This window comes from Eleutherodactylus coqui, chromosome 9, assembly GCF_035609145.1.
Source record: "Eleutherodactylus coqui strain aEleCoq1 chromosome 9, aEleCoq1.hap1, whole genome shotgun sequence".
NCBI classification, from domain to species: domain Eukaryota; kingdom Metazoa; phylum Chordata; class Amphibia; order Anura; family Eleutherodactylidae; genus Eleutherodactylus; species Eleutherodactylus coqui.
This window is the reverse complement of record NC_089845.1, coordinates 130,504,937-130,528,718: the sequence shown is the minus strand read 5'-3', so window position 1 is coordinate 130,528,718 and position 23,782 is coordinate 130,504,937. Positions and strand designations below refer to the sequence as shown.

The 23,782-nt window shown below is 41.0% G+C and overlaps 1 protein-coding gene across 7 annotated transcripts in view; it reads right to left on the bottom strand.

Annotated features, from left to right (window-relative positions):
- Nucleotides 1-2,482: 2,482 nt before the first annotated feature.
- Nucleotides 2,483-23,782, bottom strand: part of ENPP2 (ectonucleotide pyrophosphatase/phosphodiesterase 2) — an 80,544-nt gene continuing 59,244 nt past the window's right edge. For 2 of the 7 annotated variants that reach the window (XM_066578508.1, XM_066578512.1), the window contains 6 exons: nt 20,897-21,032; nt 17,270-17,347; nt 16,451-16,583; nt 15,134-15,287; nt 7,488-7,538; nt 2,483-3,081 (listed from right to left, as the gene is read on the bottom strand). In XM_066578508.1, coding sequence (XP_066434605.1) covers nt 2,908-3,081; nt 7,488-7,538; nt 15,134-15,287; nt 16,451-16,583; nt 17,270-17,347; nt 20,897-21,032 — 726 coding nt within the window. In that variant the 3' untranslated portion in view covers nt 2,483-2,907. The remainder of the gene's footprint in view (nt 3,082-7,487; nt 7,539-15,133; nt 15,288-16,450; nt 16,584-17,269; nt 17,348-20,896; nt 21,033-23,782) is intronic. The other 5 variants (XM_066578509.1, XM_066578513.1, XM_066578511.1 and 2 more) reach the window with 3 other exon arrangements.

Here is a 23,782-nt window from a genome sequence, read left to right as displayed (position 1 = left end):
TCTCTCCCATCCATTTATACCCAGGACTGTGACTGTAACAAGGGGGCACCCTCTACATCTAGAGGAAAGAAGGTTTCTACACAGACAGAGCAGTGAGACTGTGGAACTCTCTGTCTGAGGATGTGGTGATGGCAAATTTAATAAAAGCATACAAGAGGGGCCTGGACTTCTTTCTTGAGTGATATAATATTATATGTTATCATCAATAACTTCAATTGTTGTTGATCTGGGGATTATTCTGATTGCCAGATTGGAGTCAGGAAGGAATTTTTTACCCCAAATGAGGAAAGTCAAGGGGAAGAGACCAAAAAATGGAAAGAAACGGGGCAACATCTTTAAAGCGTTGAATTACATTGAACTAATGAGTCTACTAGCTGACAATTACTGGAAATATGTTGACACTCGTAAGTTACTCTATGATCAACAGTAAGAGATCCACAAAGCGTTCTACCGACGTCTGTGTCATCTCCATGTAGTTTTTAGAAGCTATAAAAAGGTTAAAGCCCTCACTGACAGAGAATTATTGGCGAGTGAAACTTCCTGTTGTCGTACAAACATGAAATTTGGCCCGATCATTCTTTAGGTCCTAAACAGGAAAAGTAAAGGGGTCACAACTCGATTATTCAATGCTAATTGCAACAGTAAGTGCACCCCTATGTAATGTAACTTCCCAGTTTCGTACAATTGTGAAATTTGGCACAACAATGTAACTGACCTCTGTGTGTATATACTCAAGAGAATCTACCTCCCTTCTATCTGTATATATACTGAGGAGAATCTAACTGACCTCTGTGTATATACTGAGAGCAATCTAACTGACCTCTATGTGCTTACTGAAAGGCTGTAAAGTACATAAGGAAGCGTCCATGGGCTGCAGGGATGGAACATGCCTTAAAGGCTAAAAAAGGACTGCAACCGCCAGTCTGGGCTTACATTTGAATAAAATGATGTTACCTTTAAAAGGGTAAAAAGTGAGGAGAGTGGGAGGGGTGGAACATTCTGCAGAGGGACATCGGAACATGCAGTCTGAGCAGAATCTAACGTTCCTCTGTATGTGTGTGTATGTATATATATATATATATATATATATATATATATATATATATATATATATATATATATATATTATTCCTCTGAGGTAACCATGACTTCATGAAAATTTTCCATGCAAGCAACAGGTAAACAACTTCTGGCAAAGCTGGGTATATCAACTAGTCCATTTATAATAAGAGGTTCAAATATGTTTTGGCCAGGGTTTCCTCAGACTATGATCCAGTCCTACATAGAAATTATTTTCAAGTTGGGAAGTGGACTGTGCATGGAGAAGGTTTGGATTAAGTGGCTCCCAGTTGCATTACCAGAAAGTCAAGGGGTCCAATGCAAAAATCAGTAACTATTTATTGCACTGGTGTCCTCTTCTCGATAAAGGCAGCTGTAGTGGCCCGCAGCCTATATATCTGGCCCCTCCATGATTGTCATACATGTCATGTAAAAATTGTCCTGTCACTAGTTATGTGTATTGCACAGCTGCAGCATGTAAGAGGTCAATGTCTATGAATGTCTGGGATAAGTCTGGAAATTGTAACCAATTGTCATATCACACGAGTATGTAAAATATAAATATGAGTGAAAGATGAAGGAAGGAGTCCATTGCTTCAACAGTTGAGTGTGGAGGGAGAGCGCCGACCACATGGGGGTAACTTCAACCCTCATGTGGTGAAAAATGAAAGAGAAAGAGGTTCCCGGAAGACTTAGTCCCCGGATCCCCATCCTAAGAGAGAGAGAGAGAGCAAAAGAGACCGCCATACAGTGTTCAGCAGCCTGCTTAAACGTGAGTGCCAGTGGAGTGTGTTGTGCTCCTCTGGTGTGTGCGTCAAGGAGCGGAGTCATACAGATAACTTGGACTGTAGGCCCGGTATCATCCTGTGTCCTGAAGTACATGTGTCTAGGAGCAGAGTCATACAGATAACGTGGACTGTAGGCGGCATCCTGTGTTTTCCTCCCTGACCTCCGTAATTTGCCTATCCTGCACTGGTATGGGAATTTGCCTATTCTTCGAGGAAAATTCCAGGCACTGACCGTTCCCAGCGACTGAGGTTGTCAAGTACTTGTGTGTGGGCTCAGTTATTCTTCTTCCCGTCAGACATCCTGCGGAGTAAGGAACGGTGGTGTCACCTGTGACATAATTCTTTAGATCCACCACACCACCTATTCAGATAACAGCTGCCTCAGCTTTGCTTGGAAGAGGCCTGGCGGCGCCTTGGCCAAGGTTGCACATGCCCTCCAGGGAGGAGTTGGCAGAGCCACCGTGACAGGTGCCATCTCTACCCCTGTCATCTCCTCAGCGTTGGGCCTTGTATCTCAGTATAGGCAATGTCTGGATAGTGATCAAGGCAACCAAGTGGTAGAGGGCATGCTCTGCCTCATTTGTCCTTCATATAATGTGTCAAACTTGATATAAAGTATGCAAGGAGAAACAAGCTTAAAAATTAATTTGTGCGGTTTATTATAAGAGGTTCCATTAATCCATACGACATAAATAGATGTTTGTTCACAATTTCCAGTTAATATAAGTCACTTTACAGATTCGGTAGTCTACAGATTCGGAAGTCTACAAATATATATCAGCGCTGCACTAGAAAAGTAAAAATTCCCGGTGCAAGTAGAAATTCTGCAGCACTATTAAAAAGCTTAGTCTATGAGCCTAGCTGCAGCCGTACGAGATCTCCTAACACAGACATCTACAAAACAACATTACTGGACGAATGACATGTGCACGACATGAAGGATTAAAATACTAATATATTTAAGTGTCCTGGTTTAAAAATTAATAAATACAAAAAAATAAAACCAATATAAAAATATACACCACTTGAAAGAGTCGCCGACAGCTGTGAGTTGTGCGCTTTAGATCTCACTCTCAAACGTATGCATGTGCGTTTTCAGGGACAGGACCTCTGTGTAGCCTCGGCTGGTTTTTCGATAGAAGTCCAGTCCAGTGAGCTGCTCAATGTCTCGGACACGTGCAGTGTGCAACTTCAAAAGCTCCTCCACCCACTTGGAATCATCCTCGGAGTTCTGCTGGAGGAGAGAAAAAAAGAGCAAATTCTGTGTTAGAGTTAGAAATAGGACAGACTAATGGAAGTATGAAAGGTCGTGGGGCAAATCTTTTGGATAGCAGCTGAAAACACAACATATAGCTGTAATCAAAAATTACTCAACCCCCATTACAAATTACCATAGATTTGCAAAATTTACAAGATTTCAGCTGTTTGCAAAAAAAAAAGAACAATTAGAAAATTGCTCAAACACAAATAATATCACAAGTGATTTCTCCAAATTCACCACAAAATGCTATTTTTAATAACTACTGCAATCTTGGAATTATTCACCCCCTTCATGACAAGTCTCTTTAGTACATACTCTGGAGGGGTAACATCACTCCTTAAGGAGAGCACCAAGAAGGTGAGGAGACTTATAAGGCCATCCATGCTCCTCTGCGTAATATGCAAATAAAGAAGATGGAACAATAGCTCTGCAGTGCCACCTATTGGAAGGCAGCATTATTTCAAATCAATGCTTGACCCTTTATACAGGTCTGTAGAGCAATGATTGGGAATTGAAAACCAAGCCAGAATCAATACACAGACAGCTGTTTTGGGGTACAAGTCTCCTCACTCACCATCTTGGTGCTCTCCCTACGGAGTGATATTACCCCTCTTGATCCATATCATAGGCCTCTCACTAGCCAAGCCAGGATCCTATTGCACACTGATGAGGGGCAAAAACCCAGAAACAGCTGTCTGTGTATGGTGCAGTATTTTGTAGTATTAAAGCAGAATATGGTTATTATTAGGCAGATTTTTCCATGAGGGAAGTCAACCGCATACATGCGACCAGTGCCAATATACCCAGGCCCAGCAGGTAAGTGGACCCAATGCCAGACTTCTACAGACTATTGAATGTGTAACTAAACTTTCAGTCATGTTCAGAAATGTTGTAGTGACACGTCAGAGGTTTTGATCGTTGGGGTCCAAGTGTCAAGATTCTGGCTTGGTTTTCAATTCCCAATCATTGCTCTACAGACCTGTATAAAGGATCAAGCATTGATTTGAAAAAAAGCTGCCATCCAATAGGTGGCGCTACAGAAGTATTGTTCCATTTTCCTTATTTGCTTAGTACTTAGTAGAGCACCTTTTGCTGTTACGACCTGCTGCAAGTCTTGAGGAATTTTAAATATGCTTGGGGTCATTCTCCTGTTAAAAAGCTCCGATGATGCCCAAGCTTCAGGTTCCTGACAGAAGGCATATTTTCTCCTAGGATTTCCTTATATTAGATTGAATCCATTTTGCCCTCCCGAAACTGCAGGTTTCCAGTACTAGTAGCAGCAAAACAACCCTAGAGTATCACTGAGCCACCTCTATGATTCACTATAAGGCCTCATGCCCACGGCCGCAGCTTTTTACCAATGTTTGTAAATAGCAGCTCTGCCGGCAAAGACCGCTTATGGCTGCAAGTGCGCTGCGCATGGCCATGTATTACACACACACGGTCATGCGCAGCATGCCTTTTTTTTTTTTAAACTTCCAGGCTCTGTTTCATAGCAGGGTTGCCTGTGAAAGCTCCACCCATTCGCAATGTATTATGTATGAACAGCGTTGGAAATGCTGCATATACAAATGTATAAAGCTCACGCTGTGTGGTATGCAGAGAAATAGAGCATGCTGCGATCTATTTCTCGTGCGCATCAATACGCAGTGTGTACATGCACATGGGCATAGATCAATGAAAGTTTATTGACTATCATGGACTCCATTTACCGCATACCACACAGCGTCATAAGAGGTGAAAAGACAATTGTGGAGTTGAGACCTAAGAAGGGTGTTTTGCATATCCTTCATTCTTTCTCTTTCAGACATACCCCTAATTCACAGACCTGAAAAATTCCAGTTTTTTTGTATCATTGCTGCACAAAGCAGAATCCCAAAACTCCTGTCACTTATTAATATGGTATTGAACATACTGAGTCAACTTTTTGGGAGCTTTTAGGTCAATAGAGGTGATGTCTTGGAGTTCAGGCATAAAACCCTTCTACATTCAGTATGCATCTTAGGCTGCCTGTCCACGGGCGTAGCGATATCCCACAGCGGATCTCTGCCACGGGAGCCGCCGCCAGGGAGCAGGGGAGAGCAGACTGTTCTCTGCACTGAGCCTATCTGACCGATAGGCTCACCGCGGCAAATCGCAGCATGCTGCAATCTGCCGCCCGCAAGCGGTGAATCGCTATGATTCTCTGGAAAGTATTCACTGCGTTCCCCACGGCTGCGTTATCGCCGCGGGGAACGCAATGAAAATTTGCCCGTGGACAGGCAGCCTTACTGTTCAAACAGAAACCTCAGTGCCTGATGCTACTAAAACTTGTTTCAGGTCTTTTGCAGTCATTCGAAGGTTTTTGACCACCTGCCTGCTCAGGAATCTGGTGGCAGCCACTGATGGCTTCCTCTTTCTGCCACATCCAAGGTTGTGTAGCCAGTGTTAATTTAACTTTGAACTTGCAAACCATGCTTCCAGCTGCATCTCCAGGAACACTCAGTTCCTTTGCTACTTTTTGTACCCTTTTCTTTGTTTGTTAACCCTTTGGACCACTCTTAACTTAGCCATATCTCTAACATTCAGTCAAACATCACAGTCAACACACCCTGCCAGTCGAGGTATTTGATGCATTTTATTTCAAGCACACCTGATGTAACTAATCAAGTCCTTGATTTGCAAATTTGTGCTCTTATGGCTGCTATTACACAAGTGCTAGTGGGAGCCACTAGCGCTCGCGTTTTACTGACAACTGTTTGGCTGAACCTGCAAGTGCAGCCTGGCAATCAGCACTAATACAAGAGCAGTGACGGCACTTGTGTAATCATTCTTTTGAAGGATTTATTCAGAGGATTGAGTTTGGAGAAACATATTATATCAGTTGTGTTCAGCTATTTAAATTATTTTTGTTTGAATTTTTTTTATTGCAAATGGCTGAAAGTTTGTAAACTTGACAAATAAACCTAATTTGCAGTGGAGGTTGAATAATTTTGATTGCAACTGTTTATAAGACAGCTGCAATGGAGGTACATGGAGTCCCTACAGTTCTGTATACCACATCTACAGACACTTTGTGTGCCCCTCTATGGTACAAGTGTACACCACCATATATGTAATGTTTCTAGTGCAGAACACCTCCGTAAGGCTGTGTTCATACTAGCATCATGCCTTCTAATCATAATGGAACTATGGCAACTATGATAGATCCTGAATAAGCTGTTAAAATAACATCTGGTACACATCTGGTGCACGGATATATGGCAAACTCTGCAGAGATGAGCTGTGGCTTGGAGAATTCATCCTGATGGCCTGGACCAGATGGAGAAGAAAAGGAAGAACAAGGATTCTAATTAGAGAAGATGTCACCTTTTAATCATTGATTGTACTAATAGGCTAGATTCATACGACCGTCTGAGAGTTTTGCTGCAGAAACTCGGGCACAACTTTTATCAGACAGCACATGGATATTCGTCCTTGTGCTTTTTGATCTCCGAGGACCCTGCACACTGCAGGTCCTATTCTTGTCTGTGAAAATTGCAGTGATTTTTTTCTTCCACACAGATAATCATTCATGTTAAGTGTCTCATAGGCTGTAATTGGTCAGTAGACTGTCTGTGGAATTACCCAGACAGCATATGGCCTGAGTATAGAGCCATGTGAGCGGGCCCTAAAAAGTTTATTCTCCCTCTAATGGATGAGCACTGCAATCATTTATTTGGTCTACAAAGTGATGATGGATGGTAGCATTCTTCTTTGTGAAACAGAAACTGTCAAAATATATAATGCTTGTAAAGGAGGAGTAGAATGTAGCAAACGAGTGTGTGTTCGGGAGAGGGATGTAAGTATACCTCGCAATTCTCCTGTTTTTTGTGGGATTGTCTTGGAGAAGGTCATTTTGTTGAGGGGACTGTTTTGTGTGCAATAAATATCCCAATAACTATATATCACAGAAAGTCTTACTATACTTGCAGGAGAAGGATCCGTCAATGCAGAGCAGTTTTTCATTAACGTGTACTGTGTGTTTTTGTTTTAGTACAGGAAGAACACATATTGAGCCACATGAAACACAAAACCACATGGAGGAAGTTGTAGACACGGAGACTTGTATGAGGACAGACCTAGAAATTAATCAAGAACAGTTTCAACAGCCACAGTGAATTGCTCCCCGGAGATTGTCCAAAGAGCGGAGACATCTGGTGCTGACAAACATGAGAAGGGCTGATTGGTGAAACACACAAGACGACAACAGATAAGAGTAAATTGCTCCATGCTGGAGGCACTCTTTGCTTACTCAATGGCAGTGGGTTTATTTTTCCTTAAGGTTCTTGAAATGTCAACTAAAGTTTAACTAAAGACAATCTTTATGATGAACAAGAAAGAGAAAGAAACATACTAACCAGCCCCTTTGACCTGACTTTAGAAGAGCTCTGGGGACCGGACCTGGCAAACTATAAAAACAAAAATAAAAGAAAAAAAGCACAAAAGATTTTCTGCTGAACAGTTTGTCCTAAAACTTGAAGAATTACAGATTTTGCATGCAATTGCACTACCTGGCCAAATAGAGATTAGGAAGAAAAATAAGACAAATGTCCATGGTTTCCACATGTAAGTAGTTTCCTCAAATTTTTTGGGACTATTCTTTGACCTATCATAATATAGAGTAGGGGGATTTGACTCAATAATTCGAGAAAATGAAGAGGCTACAATACTTTCCAGAGCATTTGAAGCCCCTCAGTGCTGGTTGGAGAGTCCCATCAGTAGACCATCATATAACTAGGCTCCCAGGAAACCTGGTGCCAAACTGTGTATATTAGTTTGTCCTTTATACCCAATTGCCCTCCTAGGTTCCTTGCTACTAAAACGTAACCTTTATTTGTTCTGTTAATATAATTTGTGACAAACTTTGTAAAAAAAACACAATGAGCGCACAATGGCTGCCATTTAAGCCCAACCCTCTGATGAAGCTGAAATAGAAACAGAACATGTTGTGGGGCAGAAATTTTAAGAGCAGCCATTGCGCCACATTATGACCCATCTGCTGGAGGAGTCTGTATAGCATAGTAATTATCAATGGACAATTGTTATATTGGATAGGCGTACTTGCTGTTTTTTTTAAATAAAGAATTTGCCACTTATAACCTTTATTTGGTCTGTTAAAATATGTCTTAGTAGCAAGGAACTTGGGATGACCATTGGGTCTAATGAACAAAAAGAAGAAAAAAAAGTAGCCCATCAGTAGAAGACTCTAACCAAATATTCACACTAGAGTATCATGGATTTCAATGAAACCAAAAGGTGCTATGGTTGCTTGTAGAGCATCTCATCTCCTCACACACTCTCTCTACACTAGAAATGTCAAAGCTAATACTTATAATTGAGCACCATTACAATGCTTTAAGGCTGCCTCATCATCAAAGAGACTATGGAAAGGTACTACTGACCATTGAAGGTGTCAAATTACTTTAATGTCAATCATTTTGTATAAGTGGACCAGCAAATTTGACGTGGCCAGTTGGCTCATTTGATAACTGCAGGTTTCTAAGGGTGCCAAGGCATTATCCTTTACAGGCTATTAGGTTCAAAGTTTTTCAAAAAACACGTCTATGAAATTTTAAATGTCTGATCATGGGGTCTCTGTGCTCCAAAAGCTTTCAAATATTTTTCTGGTTGGCCAAAAAAAGTATCAGCTGTGTACAAGTTTCAAAGCTTTAAGAGGAGTTCATAGGTCAAAAACCATTTTTGGCCTGCCTAGATATCTTCTCCATACCATAGATGGTCTACAGCTTTGTAAAAAAAAAAAAAGATGTTTAATGGCTTGGGGAATTTAGGACAAATTGAAAAGATCTGGTTTCGGAGGTATGGGATTACAAAAATGGATGTGGATTCTTATTTTAATTTTATGCTTGAACCATGGCCCTATTCTGCAATCAATGCCAAAATGTATTGGCTAAATGTTTTAACACCACATATCCTGTGGGGACATTTACTAGGATAAAAGCTCATCCACAGTTAGATAACATGGCTTCGAAATCTGGTTATATACACAAGAGATATCTGTCATTTAACAACTATTCCTCCCCATTCCACCATGAACATGTACTGCACACGCAGCTGAGCACACATGTTTTTCAATAGAGTGCGGGGATCTTTTGTGGCTTACACTCCACAGCAGCATATCTCCCCTTATCTGCTGTTAGGGAAGAATTGGTAAACCAACAATCATTGGATTTATCCAAGGTTCATCTAAAGTGCAGGACCAGCTTAAGAAGCTCCAAACTCATTGCCAATGAAAAAAGGATAGACATTGCCTACCATTCTACACTTAGCTGAGGAGAACCTACTCATGGTAAAAGGTTATCCTACTTGGGAAAGATCTTTATACAGTTCATAAAAGTGAGTCAGGACATAGGATGACATACAAATAATATACATACGTGAGGGGAAAAAAAGTAAAAAAACAGACTGGAGACATGGGAAACATGAATACATGAAGAAAAATTAGTCATGGAAAGGAGAAGCAGAACACAAAACACAGAGTGTGCATGTACATGTCCTTTACGTGCTTTTAGTATGAGGTCATTGAGTTTTGTCATTTTTTCGTTAAGCAGGACTTTTCTTTAGGCCATGCAGAATTAGTTCATTTTGTAAAACGTGCCAGCATATTTAGTTGATCCATAAGGAGGTACACAGCAAGCACAGTATTTTAGGTCGTCTGCACCCTTCTTAGCATCAACATAATTTTTGAAAAACATTTAACCAAGTATCAAAGTAGTATATATAATAAAGGCAGCAACTGTGACTGCTATGGTCAATTCCCATCTCTACCCTTATGGGCATTAGGAAAATACATAGGTATCTACGAGCATGAAAGAAATACAAAACATAAAAACCTGGCTAAAGAGTCATACTTCTCCTAAACAGGGTTCTTTAAGGGAAAAAAATTGGTCCTTTCATTACTAGATGAAGGGAAAAGATGAAAAGGGACCCCAACGTTAATTTTTTTCTATTGGGCAAATGATACACTAGTGTGGCTTGAGGCCTGTGAACATGAGTATAGGCAGTATTCATGGAGTAGTAACACTGTAATTGTAGAAAACCTAAAAAGGGATTCAATCAAAAGGTTCATGAAGTTTGACTCTGAGCTGAGCTCTGAGACACAGAGGTGGGCTATGTGGCTTCTCCCTACCCACATCATGCAGACTGACAGCTCTCCCCTTTTGTGTACAGGTAGAAAGCTGTCACTCTGCATGCTATGGGCAGGGAGAAGCCAGCGCGGCCCACCTCCGCTACTCAGTACTCAGCTTAAAGCCCTTTTACACACAACAATTATTGCTCAGAATTTGCTCAACAGCCATCTTTTGAGCGATAATCATTCTGTATAAATGTGTGCCATCGTGCACTTACCATGCACTTATCGTCCATCGCCAACTACAGGTCCGCATGAAATTCTCGTCCCCAGGATAAGATAAGATGGACCGCACTTCGTGTTCTCCACGGGCAGCGCTGATAACATTCTTTAACAGCTGTTAACAGCTGCTGTCCCGCTAGAGAACAATAGCTATGTATTTAGAGAACAGACCACCCGCTGTACTCTTAATACATGCAATGACATACTAAAAGTCTGATTAGTACCTATGCAAAATTATCACACAAAACTGTCAGTTTCTGACGAATTTTGAGCAATATCTCTGTGTGTAAATGCACCATTAGAGTCCAACTTCATGTTTAATTTGGCTCATGTGGTTGCTAATGGAACAGATTATGACCGGTGAGTGTTCACATTGACCAATTTGGCTAGGACCAGAGTAACATGAGTAGTTATCTAAGGATACTGCTGAACCTTCTTTACTGCTGTTTATATTCCTCATAGGCTGGAAAAAAATATACATTTTTGGATAGTAGTTTGTTTTTGTTATTTTTTTGGGTGGGGAAAGTGGAATTTAAGAGGTTAAAATTGTTTTACAGTTCAGACCCTTTTATACTCTATATTCATGCCCTTATTCCCCACTTCAAGAACACAAATAGTAAATCCTAAAGTAAGGGTTTATTCACATCTAACAGTTACGTCTGTCCAGTCTTGTTAGACACAATTGATGAAGAGCTTATGCACTTGTCTAGCATCCAGAGCCAGGTAGAGAAGCCTCTCTCAGTGTAGCGTGGGAAAACGTCCAAGGGCAAAACTAATACCACTGGGCACAAAACTAACCCGATAACAAACAAATCCTATAGTTTCCTATCAGTTTTTATCTGGCATTTTTGTATTACTGGCGGGCTAGACATATGCGAAGGAGCCCCAAGGCATTCTTGAGGAGATTTTCATGAAATTATATAAATGAACTTCCAAGTTACAACTTTGTTGAAACTGGTCGAGCAACACAAAGCTGTAAGAGCCAACATGCACAAGCGGCGCATTGAGAACAGTAAAGTTTTGGCAATCAGAGATGCAAGTTAATTCACGGTCACAAGCATTGTTTGGTAAAGGTATTAATATGCAATATTCTGTAATCCATTGTTAAATTTCCCAGAAGTTAGGTTTAGTAAGATTTCACAACAATTTCTATATTTGCAAATAATACACCGATTGTTTAAATTGCATATTGAACAATAAAAAAAAATAAAAAACACAAGTGTCCTGGTCACCAAGGGTTTCGATTTTATGACATTTTCTAAAATTAATATTATGGAGTAGATTGATAGTGAATGTTCAAATTGGCAAAGATTGCTCAAATTGATCTAAATGGCACACATGGCACAATGCTGTATTTTAGAGCAACTCACATGGGTAGCTATATGATGCACACCAAATGTTACGGCCTCTCCTAGTCACATTTTTTTCTAGATACTTTTCAAAACATTTAAGCCAAAAACATCATAAATCTGGTACAGTTTACCATGTACTTCATGAATTTTGGTCAGTAAATCTTTCCCAATACCTTATATTGACTTCAATAGTCTATATCCACCTTTCAAGCCAAATATTCCTCATTGCTGCAATACATCTTAATTAGTTCTACACATCTTGATTAAAAAAAAATCCTACCATTTTGTGTATCCAGCTCCCATACAGATCCGAGTGTCTCTATGGTATTAGACAAGCAAACGCACTGTAGTGTGATCCTGAAGCCATACTCCTTGTAGGAGTTTTCTACTATTTCATAAATTTGTAGATTCAGGCTACACAGGATGTGCTTGTTGTCCTTTACCATGGAGACACACAGCCCTGCAAAAGAGCTGTAGGCACAAAATAGGGTTTATTTATTACTCACCTTTTCTTGCCTAAGTTCATTGGGCACACCGAAGACGGTGGGTCTGCCAGTAGGAGGCAGACACCAGCCAAAAAAAATGGTAGGTCCTTTTATAGACTAAATTCCTTTGACAGGCGGAGAGCTAATAAGTTTATACCAAGCAATAGGGGCAGATAAGAGAAGCAAACAGCAAGTAAATAGTAGCTGATTTAGCAGGGGATTCCAGGCCCCATAAAAGTTAGTACTTCTTTGGTTAGTCTTTCTCCATGGTCTCTAATAGCAGAATTTGTCAAGGCTTTTGGGACAGGAAGGATCCTTTGCCAGGATGCTGGCCAAGTATGGTATGGCCAGAGTGATGGGCATCCCTGGGAGAGCATGAAGAGGAGTTGCCAGGCTGAAAGAAAGTCAGTCACTCTGTTTCCTAGAGGCATACTGTAATTCCACTGAAAATGTTGTATACCAAAAAAAAACCTATTCGGTACCAAATGTGCGAAAACCGTTCCTCTTGTGAAACTGGAAATCACTAGAGTAATAAATGGTTGAATCTTAAAAAACAGAAACAAAACACAATCTGGAGGTAGGAGTGAGTCCATAGCATGATGCTTAAAAGGAAGAGTGAGCACAACAATCTGGGGACAAAGAAACTAGCTCTATTTTTGAGTCCAAAAACCCTAAATTGCAGGCTTATGTGTCTAGAATAAATTCCAAAGCAAGAGGCCCGAAAAAGGAAGGAGCCTCCTTAACCCACTTGAGAAAACTGGCGTGTGGCCTCACCTTCATGAAAAGAGGGATCCACCAAGGCTTACTGTACAGCGTTGGGGACATAGGCATCTGGAAGTACTTGGTTTGATGCCTGACTTTGTAGTCTGTTTTGCAAGAGTCTTCACTTTCTGTGAGATGTGGGCTGCAAAAGCGTCAAAAGAATTGGAACGATATTTCAGGTTCTTGATAGAAACCAAGGGCCAGTGATTTTTCTGGGAAAGGGAACTTTAGCCACAAGTATGCTCAGTGCGAATGTCACTCAGAGGTGAGAGCTATCCAACAATGAAATGCTGAGGTCTGAAGAATCACCTGCCTGGTTGCTTCCACTCCATGAGAGTACTTTGACAAAGTCCAAGTATCTAGAAAAAAATAGGTTTGTGGTACAGTTTACTAGACTGTACCATTGAGTTTGTTCACCATGGAAGCTATAACGAATTCTGTTCCACCAGAAATCCAAAAATGTAACAGATCTTTTCACAGGACACAAATGAGGGAAAATACATCAGTGCAAGCCTCCAGCAGAATTGAGAAGGGGGAGGCAAAGGAATCGGATGATCTAGAATGGGGAGGCACAAGATAAATCTGGTCCTATTACACAGACTAAAGGAGATCCGGCAATAGAGGTTCAGTGGGCAGGTGGGCATTTCCTTTAGGCGGAGATAACACTTTTTTTTTTGCTTCGTTTCCACCTCCTAGTGGCAGCAGCTTATACCCACAGTCTTTGGTGCCCCCTAATGATACAAACAGTAGGATATTGCTTAATCAAGATTACTGGCAATGTTATTTAGTTTACGTAGTTGTCTGTTAAGGTGGACATATAGCTATAATTGTACCCAATTGCTCATTTGCATGAGAAGTCCAAATCACAGCATAGAAAAGAGAGCAAATTAAGTAGAAATGTTCTAGGCCATAGCCAGAAAACCCCATTGAGCAATCTTGGTTTCAAATTATGAAATAGTTGGTTTCAGCTCCAGGTGACAGGTTCACTTTATAGGACAGGTAGATTAGGACAATTTAGAAATTCTAAAGCCATCCAGTCTGATGGAAAATTTCATAAATATTACAGAATCATCCAAGTTCTTGATTCTCAGATACGTTTTATATGTTTTGGATAAAAGAAAATTAAAATTCAAACACATTACAAAAAAATACCATTTTTATTTTTTACAAAATTAGATGTTTTTATTCTGCGTCTTAAAGGTGTTGTCCCACAAGAAGAACTTATCACCTACCCACAGGATAGGCGATAAGTGTCTGATTGGTTAGTCTAACCACTGAGACCCCCACTGTATGAATATGAAATTGGATGTCTTGGAGGTCCCCGAATAAATTTAGTGGTAGCACACATACACTCTCCATTCATTCAGGGACCTTCAGGACCCCCGTTCTTGTGATCGGCAGAGGTTCCAGCAGTCAGGCCACCAGTCACCTATCTTGTGGAGGCACAATATGTGCTTTTCATTGGGCAACCCCTTTAATACTGAAATAAACTTCACTTCAGGAATTTCCCTATGAAGTCCTACTTCAAGATCCGATTAGGAGAGATCTATAATGCTGTTTTGTGGAACCTCGCACCACACAGAAGACCCACATTACCTGTCCCCATGTATGCAGGACTGAAATACAGTGAACAATCACTGGTGAATTTCACTCTCCGATTGGCTGTCTGAAGTTCAGAAAACCACAATAAATTAATTTAAAAAATAATACATTTTTGACACTGCAGAGCCATAAATTGTGTTCAGTGTAGATTAATAGAAAAAATGGTGGAGCAACTCCAGTAGAAAATGAGATATACATGCATAATTTTTGGGGGTATGTAAACGCATTTCAAAGGTTAATAAACCTCTTCCTCAAAACTTACTGAGGACACACGTCAACCTCGAAATGCGTATACATGCTGGTTTAAATATACACTAGAGAAGCTTGTCAATCACAATTATATTACACCTGGAGGTCGCATCACATACCCCATAAATGTGAGTTATGGATCTACAGAATGTGCATGTTATACGTAATCACCGAAAAGGACTTACATTGCAGCTTTCGTCATTGTCTGGTCTGTGTGGAATGATAAAGGAAGTGACGGATAATCGCCCATCACAGTTGTCAGCCGGTTGGTTAAAATCCAGACAGCTGGTTATAATGCAGAAGTAGTGTGTGGGGACTGGGATTGTTCCATCAACAAACCTGAAATGGGGAAAAAATATATATATCTTTAATGTCATCTTTATAGTACTCTATAGCTTGAGCTACAGACTCTAGGAGCTATTCAACAACATTGCCATTGCTTACATAGCGTCAATATATTCCATAGCGCTGTACACATGTAATAACTCACATTAGTCCCTGTTCTAGATGCACTCGCAATATAACGAACCAATCTTGCACAATAAAAACATTAACCACAATCAGTTTTTGGAATGTGGAAGGAAACTGGTGATCTGGAGCCCAACATGTTGGAGGAAACAAGGATTGTGCATGTAGGATTTCAACATACCCGATCCTTTGTGCTCATGCGAGAGGAGCAGCTGTTTAAAGGGGGTTGCGCTAACATGCACAACCCCTCCTAAAATGTAGCTGATCATCCTGTTCTTGGCACTCCTGGCAATCAGTTGACTTTGCTGGGGATGCCACAGGCAATCAGCCACACATTTCCCCTGGAAGGCTACTGCATGGGAACCATAGTATTACAGGATGGCCAAACACATGAATGATTGCCCTGTAATACCAGTACAGCGGAAGATCCATCAGTAAGGGCAGCTGAGTGGCTCTCTGCTCTGTGGAACTGTCCCAAGCAAGGAACCCCTTCTCTATGACATCATATGCCCTAGCAGGTCATCATGCTCTTGGCAGAACCCCTGTAAGGATTGTACATCAGTGCAAATAGTTCATGAGGCTTGCTACAGTGGTACAGAGCTGCGCAACCTCCCTGTGATGCCATACAGCCTTTGCCAAAAATATTGTATAAAGAAATATCTTCTGCTAAAAGTAATCAGAATACGATAGAGCGTGTCAATTTTTGATCGGTTTTAGTCATACAATACTCAACAGAAAGAAACTCTGTATGTCTTTGAGCGAAATTGGAGGTAATCGACGGTAAAAAGACCCCATGCACCATTATGTGACCCCTAATATAGCCCCGTGCATCTCCTAGACGATCTGCTAATACTGCATAATAAATAAGGTTGTGTCGTCAAGAAGTTTTGGACCATCCAACTATTTTTGACCATAGGGACTACTATCTTAATTGAAATTAATTGGACATTTTAAAAATCTGATCCATTAGATAGGCCCTGGGATTGAATGTGAACATTATCCTAATCACAACAGTAGGAACGCCAACTCCTTACGTTTTAATTTTGTCAGGGCTGTCATATAAGCCATCGTAGTCATAGTCAAAGACAGGTCCAGCAAGAACATTAACGCCATTCCTTTCTGATGCATATCGTTTTACCAAGACTCTCTGAAGATAATTCCAGATCCCTGGAAAAAAAAAATACAAAATTGTGGAATCAATTATGAAAGTGATATCTGGACAAGAGAATTCAGTAACCGTTACTTCTAAAAGTAAAGAAATGATGAGGCCAATTAAAAGTAATGCAAAAATAAAATAAAAAAACTCTTAGCTGCAACATTTTAATGCAGATTAAATTACACATTTTGAGTATTGAATTTCAAACCTCACTTCAAACCCAATCCCACCACAAAACTTTGCACGTCCACTTTCTCCTTTTTTTCGGCACCCCTTGTTGAAGTACATGACCTCCCTACTTGGCTCTTTGAAAATGGTTTTAGTCTCCATAGGTGGACCCTCCCTACGGTGTTCTCTCCAAAGTTCCCATGTGAATTATTGTCTGCACCTTACACTTCAGATTGCTGTTGGCCAAACACTTGTTTAGTTGACAGCCATTTCTCCTGCTCACCTAGCAAGCAGGGTTGCTTCTAAATGGGAAGTGATAAACTGTTATCGGATACTTCTGGTAGCAGTTTATCTAATGCAGGAACAGAGGATGAAGCCTTTTGAAATTCAACATGTGCAATCCTTCATGTGTGGGGCAAATTAAAAAATTCTCAAAAATTTGTACGCTGAAATGCAGTTTCAAAAATTCATTGGCCCAAACTTAAAAACTAACTAACTGTCTTCTTAGCATTCTTATAACGCCACTTACTTTTGAATGCCGGGTATATGGGAATGACATTGGTAATGAGAAAAGCGTCATATTTGGCATCGGCAGAAGAACTTAATTCTGAAAAAAATTAAAAAATGTAGTTAAATAAAACTTGAACAACCCAAACCAGGCAACATACAGTATGAAATACATGATATTGGCCATTAATATAAAATATACATGGCATAAAACGATAGTCCCCTGCAGAGCGGGCCATTTTCTAATAATGTTAAGTCACTTCTGGTGGGAGAATATAATTATGGTAGACCTCCTCCAATCAACACAAGGCAAATTCATCAAATAGGTATAAAATACAATTAAAAACTAGCGCAGGTGACAAAAACCATATGTATAAAAAAAAAGAAAAGGGCGTTCCACTATTTTTCAAATGGTTTTCACGTTTAGATAAGCCATTTTCAAATGCCTGATTAGGAATGGATGTATCATAATGGCGTGGCTTAACCCACAGCGGTTGTACTAGATTTATTATGGACAAACGTTGTCTTTTGGAGCAGTGTTGGTGTACGTCTAGCCATGATGTACAGAAGAGAAGTAGCTTATATGCCCCAAACGTGCAGTATTATGAAGAATGTTCTGGATATAAATTAGATGACTTGCTCTCCCTTTGTGAAGTAGCATTGATACGTGTGACCCACTGTGCCAAGTTTTCATACGAAAAAGGACAAAAACTTAGCTCTTAAAACCAATTTCAAACGAACATAAGACAGGCAGAATTTTGCGCCTGCATTATAGCCACAAGTTCAGGGCCAACCAGGGGAGTTAATAACCCAAACTGACAGCATCATAGTGATCTAGGACACTGAACATTGGGTTACAAATCTGCGGTTGGCTCAGGAAATGTAGCCGCAATACAGGTGCAGAAATGTGCCCCACATTATGCTCATGTCCTAGTAGCATAAAGAGATGCTGGTGCTATAGAGGGTTCTGGGACTACTTAGTTAAGACAAGAGTTTTGGGAAAACTACACCCTCCATCTTAAAAAGGGGTTTTCCTTTTAGGGCATACGGACACCACAAAGTTCTGTGCTTCACTACTTGGTATTCCAAGTAATACTCTTGGCACCATGTATTTCACATAATAACCTTGGCAATATGAGTTGATCATCACCAGGGCCACAGCTAGAGAAGGGATTGTCCAGATAGGGACCACCAGCTACCTTCTTAGGAATAAGATTTTGTTTGGTGTGCGATGGCAAGTTATCAGTGAGTGACCACCATTACTTTTGTAGTGAAGTGGGTGACTATTTAGACTCTACATAGTCCCCTATATAGAGGATTAAATACCTGTACATGTATAAAATTCAAAATAGTATACATAGAACATTCAGAGGGGTCACATGATCTTTTTTTGTTACTCCAACTTTGCTGCTATAGATAAAGATGGAGTGAGCTGCCAGTTGATTGGCTGATGGACTAGGTATACAAGGCAGGTTCTGCTCCCGGGATGGGTGGTGACTTAGTTTTTGTAGAATGAAATAAAAGAAAAATCCTTCTGCATTCATAAGAGGAATAAATTGCTGCTGGAAAACCACTTTCTTGGAGAGGAGAAGACAACGCGTTTCGTTTGTGTGCTCATAACACCTTTTTCAAGTCTAGACTTGAGAAAGGTGTTAGAAACAGACCTAAATGCATTGCCTTCTTTACTGTATGTTGACTTGTCACGAATAAAATAGCCTTTTAGCTTTTTATTCTAACTATTTGGACTTTTCCTGGGAGGGGGGTCTGTCAAACTATACGCTTCCTCTTCTCGAAGCAAGTGGATTTCCAGCAGCAATTTATTCCTCTTTTGAGCACAGAAGGATTTTTCTCTTTTATTTCATTCAACTTACCAAACCCTGCCGAGAGTTTTGGAACTCCTACTGCAGCTCTCCAGTTACTTCATCCTGGATGCCCCACCTGGCATAAGAGGTACCCAAGTGCTTGCCAGGACTACAGGTGCAACAGCTGATCCTTCTACCAAAGGGTTTGGCTGTTCACACCAGGTAAGTCAATTTTTTTCTCCCAAACATTTTCTCCTACATTACTGTTTTTATGTTTAGTTTGGAGTGCTTTCCTGAGTCTGACCCTTCTTTTTCAGTTTTTGCAGAGAGCCTTGTGGGGAGTGAGCTGCCTCAGTGCTACTGGAGAGCTGGGTTTCCAGTATGAAAGAGAGTGAGTGCAGCTTGGATTCTTGGAGTGTTGTGACCCAGCTGTTGCAATGCAAGTGCTAGAGGGAGGTCTGCTGATCATCCATAGAAACATCAGCTGCAGTTACCGACCTCAAGAGCTGAGCAGTCACTGGGAGGGAGACCACCAGCAAGAGAAGCCAGTATCAACATATTGAAGTTCTGGTGATGTCTAATTGTAATTACCATCACACAGGCTCATCACCAGTAAATCTGATTATTTTGACTTCATCAATGTACAGCCTCCCAAAAGGCACTATGCTAATAATTTATTCAGGGGCAGCGACTGCAGATTTTAGTTAGCGGATTTAGTTATTTGTTTAACTGAAGTTCCTGCAAGATTAAATTGCTTTAGAGGAGGCTCACATTTTCAACAGGCCAGGGTAAACCATTTCCTGACTGTCATAATTCTATATTGCGTGCACAATATTAAAGCATACACTAATCATAGGGTACGGACTAAGTTATAGCATAAATTGAATGTTAGTAAACGGTCTGCATTGTATCCAAATAATACTGTTTTATGTTATTGCTATATTATTCTTTACTGTACATTCAGTAAAGCATTGTCTAAGGCCCCCTGTCCACGAGCGCTAGCGATATTCCGGCACTGGGGGGGGGAGAACTGTCAGTTCTCTGCGGTGAGCCTATCTGACAGATAGCTTCACCGTAGAGAATCGCGGCAAATCGCAGCATGCCGCGATTTGAGTCCTGCGAGCGGACGCTGGCAGGAAAGCGTTCACTGCGTTACTCGCAGCCAGATTATTGCCGCGAGTAAGGCAATGCACTATCGCCCGTTGACAGCAGCCCTAACTGAACTGGAGCATGGACAGCCAGCATAATCACCCAATGAATTCATTACCTGTACTTAGGCAATGGTCATACATATCCAGGCACTACTATGGCAAGCAGAGCACTTGGGAAAGAAAAATATAGTGGCATGTGTAGTTATAATGGTGAACTGCTGCAGATTGGAGCTTCTCCTTTAATTTTAGCAATAAGGCGGAATACCCCTTCAAAAAATACCTTCAGATAGTGACATATTTATAGGGACATATTTATAGAGGGTGCCTGGAAGTAGAAAAAAGGTTCAGATTTTTTTTTTCTCCAGAAATGGCACCACTCTTTGTTCACAGGCTGCGTTTGGTATTGCAGTTTAGTTTCATTCATTGGCAATTTAGTTGAGCTGCAATACCAGACATTGGCCATGGGCAAAAGTGGTGCTGTTTGGTGGAAAAATATATATATCTGTATTAAATTGAATAATTCTCAGTTCTGGTTCATTCCAGTATGAAGATTTCTTAAAATTGGTCTGCAGCCTTTTACACAGAACATTATGAAAGCGAGGTCCTGAGCTAAAACTGACAGCAACAAAACAATCCCCCATTTACAAGGTTAATACCAAACACACACACATCACAAGATGCTGAGATAGAACTCACGAGGTGGGAAGAGGAATCCATAGGACATCTGTTTATCTGCCTTGTAAGCTGAACAGCTTGGACTGCTGCCTGGAGAAATGCGTGGGTCAAGTCTTACGCAGTTTGATAAATAATCTGGGATGCCAGATATTTCAGCCTGTGTTGGGAGAAAAATGTACAATGTGATAAGAAGCCGTTCTACTAGCAAGTTCTGTGCATACAGGAGCATAATATAAAGCTCCTGGGTCCTAAATCTGTAACAGCACCCAACGCCCTCCCCATCTACCATGTGCCATTTATAATACAGACATGGTCTTATGTGGAGTCTTCAAGTGCAATAACTGCTTCATGCTGTTGTCAGTGACTACAGTATCTCTCAGCTGCATTTACTATTGTGGTCTCCTGGATCATTAAAATGCTGCTCGGTCCTTCCTCCATGACTTACAATACTGTTCTGCCGTTTTCAGATTCGCTATTCCGTATCTACACAGATTCACCCCAAATGTAGCAGGAAATAAGTGGAGAGTAATATAAGAGTATTAGGTACCTGCCACACATAGGTTAATGGAGAGGGGTATCTTCATGTTGTAAAATTTAATGGCACCCCCAATCGTTATTTTTGGTGAAGCGGGGTATAAATGACACATAAGACGTACCCCAAAAATAAGCCGTACTCCAATTTTTCTGGATTTTCGGGGAGGCATGAAATATAAGCCCTACCCTAAAAATAAGCCCTAGCTGCCCTACAATGAAAAAAAAAACCAAAAACAATATATTACCCAGCAGGCTCAGTCCCCATACCTCCCGCTGCTCTCCCGAGCTCCAGCATGCTTCCTGCAGTCTTCAACCACCCACTGAAGATTGCTTTCTGGTTACGGAATTCATAAATTCTGCCTCCAGGAAGCGATGGCTCTGATTGGTTCTCAAGCGCTGATCAGCCAATCAATGCAGCACTGGATGAACAAATGCGATGGCTGTGATTGGTTTATCCAGCACTGCATTGATTGGTTGAGCAGTGCTCGAGTACCAATCACAGCCATCGCATTGTGGAGGCAGGATTTATGAATTGGCCAATCAATGCAGCAGCTTAGAAGTGCACCAAGCCTGCTAAGTATAAGACCTCCCCGAAAAAATAAGACCTAGTGCCTCTTTTGTGGCAAATATAAGACAGGGTCTTTTTTTCTGTGAAACCTGGTATGTACTGCTGGGGCAATTGAACAGGCAACAGGAACTTTTAAACCCACTACAGTTATGCCCATGGACTGAGAAAATAAGCAATAAAGGGGGCTTTGGAGATTTTGAAAAAAAATGCCCAGGGTGGAGGGATGGTATAATAAAATAATCATTACTCATCATTAAAATGTCAGACTGCCCCAGCACTGCCACTCTGCTCACCTCTTCAGAAAGCAATGAAGTCATGTTCATCAATCACATGATCACTGCAGCCAATCTCTGGCCTCAATGATCATGTGTGCATCCCAGGAGGCCAGTGACTGGCTACAATGGTCATGTGAATGATGAACGTGATGTCATCGCTTCCAGGAGGATTTGGCATTGGAGTGGAAGGGCAGTTAATTATTTTATACCACTAACTACCCTGGGGTAATTTTTTCAAAATCCATTGAAACTCCTGTAAGAGAGGAGGGGGAAATCTGCCGTAGCTTTCTATAATAAAGGAGAATTGAGAAAAGCGGCAAGGAGCTTCTTATTGTTTCTTTTTATCCATTTGACAGGAGCCCAAGTGTGGCTTTACATGGGACAACCATCATCTAAATAGGCACTCAGTCTGTCAGCTCACACTTGCTGTCCAAACCGCAGGCATCATGGTATAGAGCAGGAGGAGCGGAGCAGATTGATATATAGTTTTATGGGGAAAGATTCAGTATAAACTTGGATTATATTCATTTAAACCTTTGCTCATTTTGAGCTGAACAGTCCAATGGGCGGAGACATCAGTGATTGACAACTGTGTATGAGTGCACATACAGGGCTGGCTGTCAATCACTGATAAGACCGCCCATTGGACTGTTCAGCTCAGAATGACCACGGGTTTAAATCAATAAAATACAAGTTAGTAACATAGTAATTTAGGCTGAATGAAGACAACGTCCATCTAGTTCAGCCTGTTTCAACCTCCCTGTTGATCCAGAGTAAGGCAAAAATCCCAAAAGAGGCAAAAGCCAATTAGCCCTTTCGGGGGGAAAAATTCCTTCCCGACTCCATAATGGCAGTCAGAATAATCCCTAGATCAACCTCTGATAGTTCCTACCTGTCTGTAAGACCCGGAACAACAACCTGTTGGTCACCTCATGTCTATATCCTGTAATATCCTTCCGCTCTAGAAAGATGTCTAGTCCCTCTTAAACTCCTCTATGGATTTTGCCATCACTATGTCCTCAGGCAGAGAGTTCCACAGTCTCACTGCTGTTACAGTGAAGAACCCCCTTCTGTGTTGGTGATGAAACCTGCTTTCTTCTAGACATAGTGGATGCCCTCTTCTTACTGTCGCAGTCCTGGGTATAAATAGATCATGGGAGATAACCTTGTATTATCCCCTAATGTATTTATACATAGTTATTTCATCGCCCCTTAGTCTTTTTTCCAGGGTAAGTAATCCAAATTTTGATAGCCTCTCTGGGTATTCCAGTCCCGTCATTCCATGTATTAGTTTAGTTGCCCTTCTTTGAACCCCCTTAAGCACTGTAACATCTCTCCTGAGCACCGGTGTCCGGAACTGTACGCAGTATTCCATATGGGGCCTGACAAGTGCCTTATATAGTGGAAGAATAATGTTCTCGTCCCTCGCCCCTATACCTCTTTTAATGCACCCCAACACTTTATTTGCTTTTGCAGCAGCTGACTGGCATTGGTTACTCCAGTTTAGTCTACAATCCATTAGTACTCCCA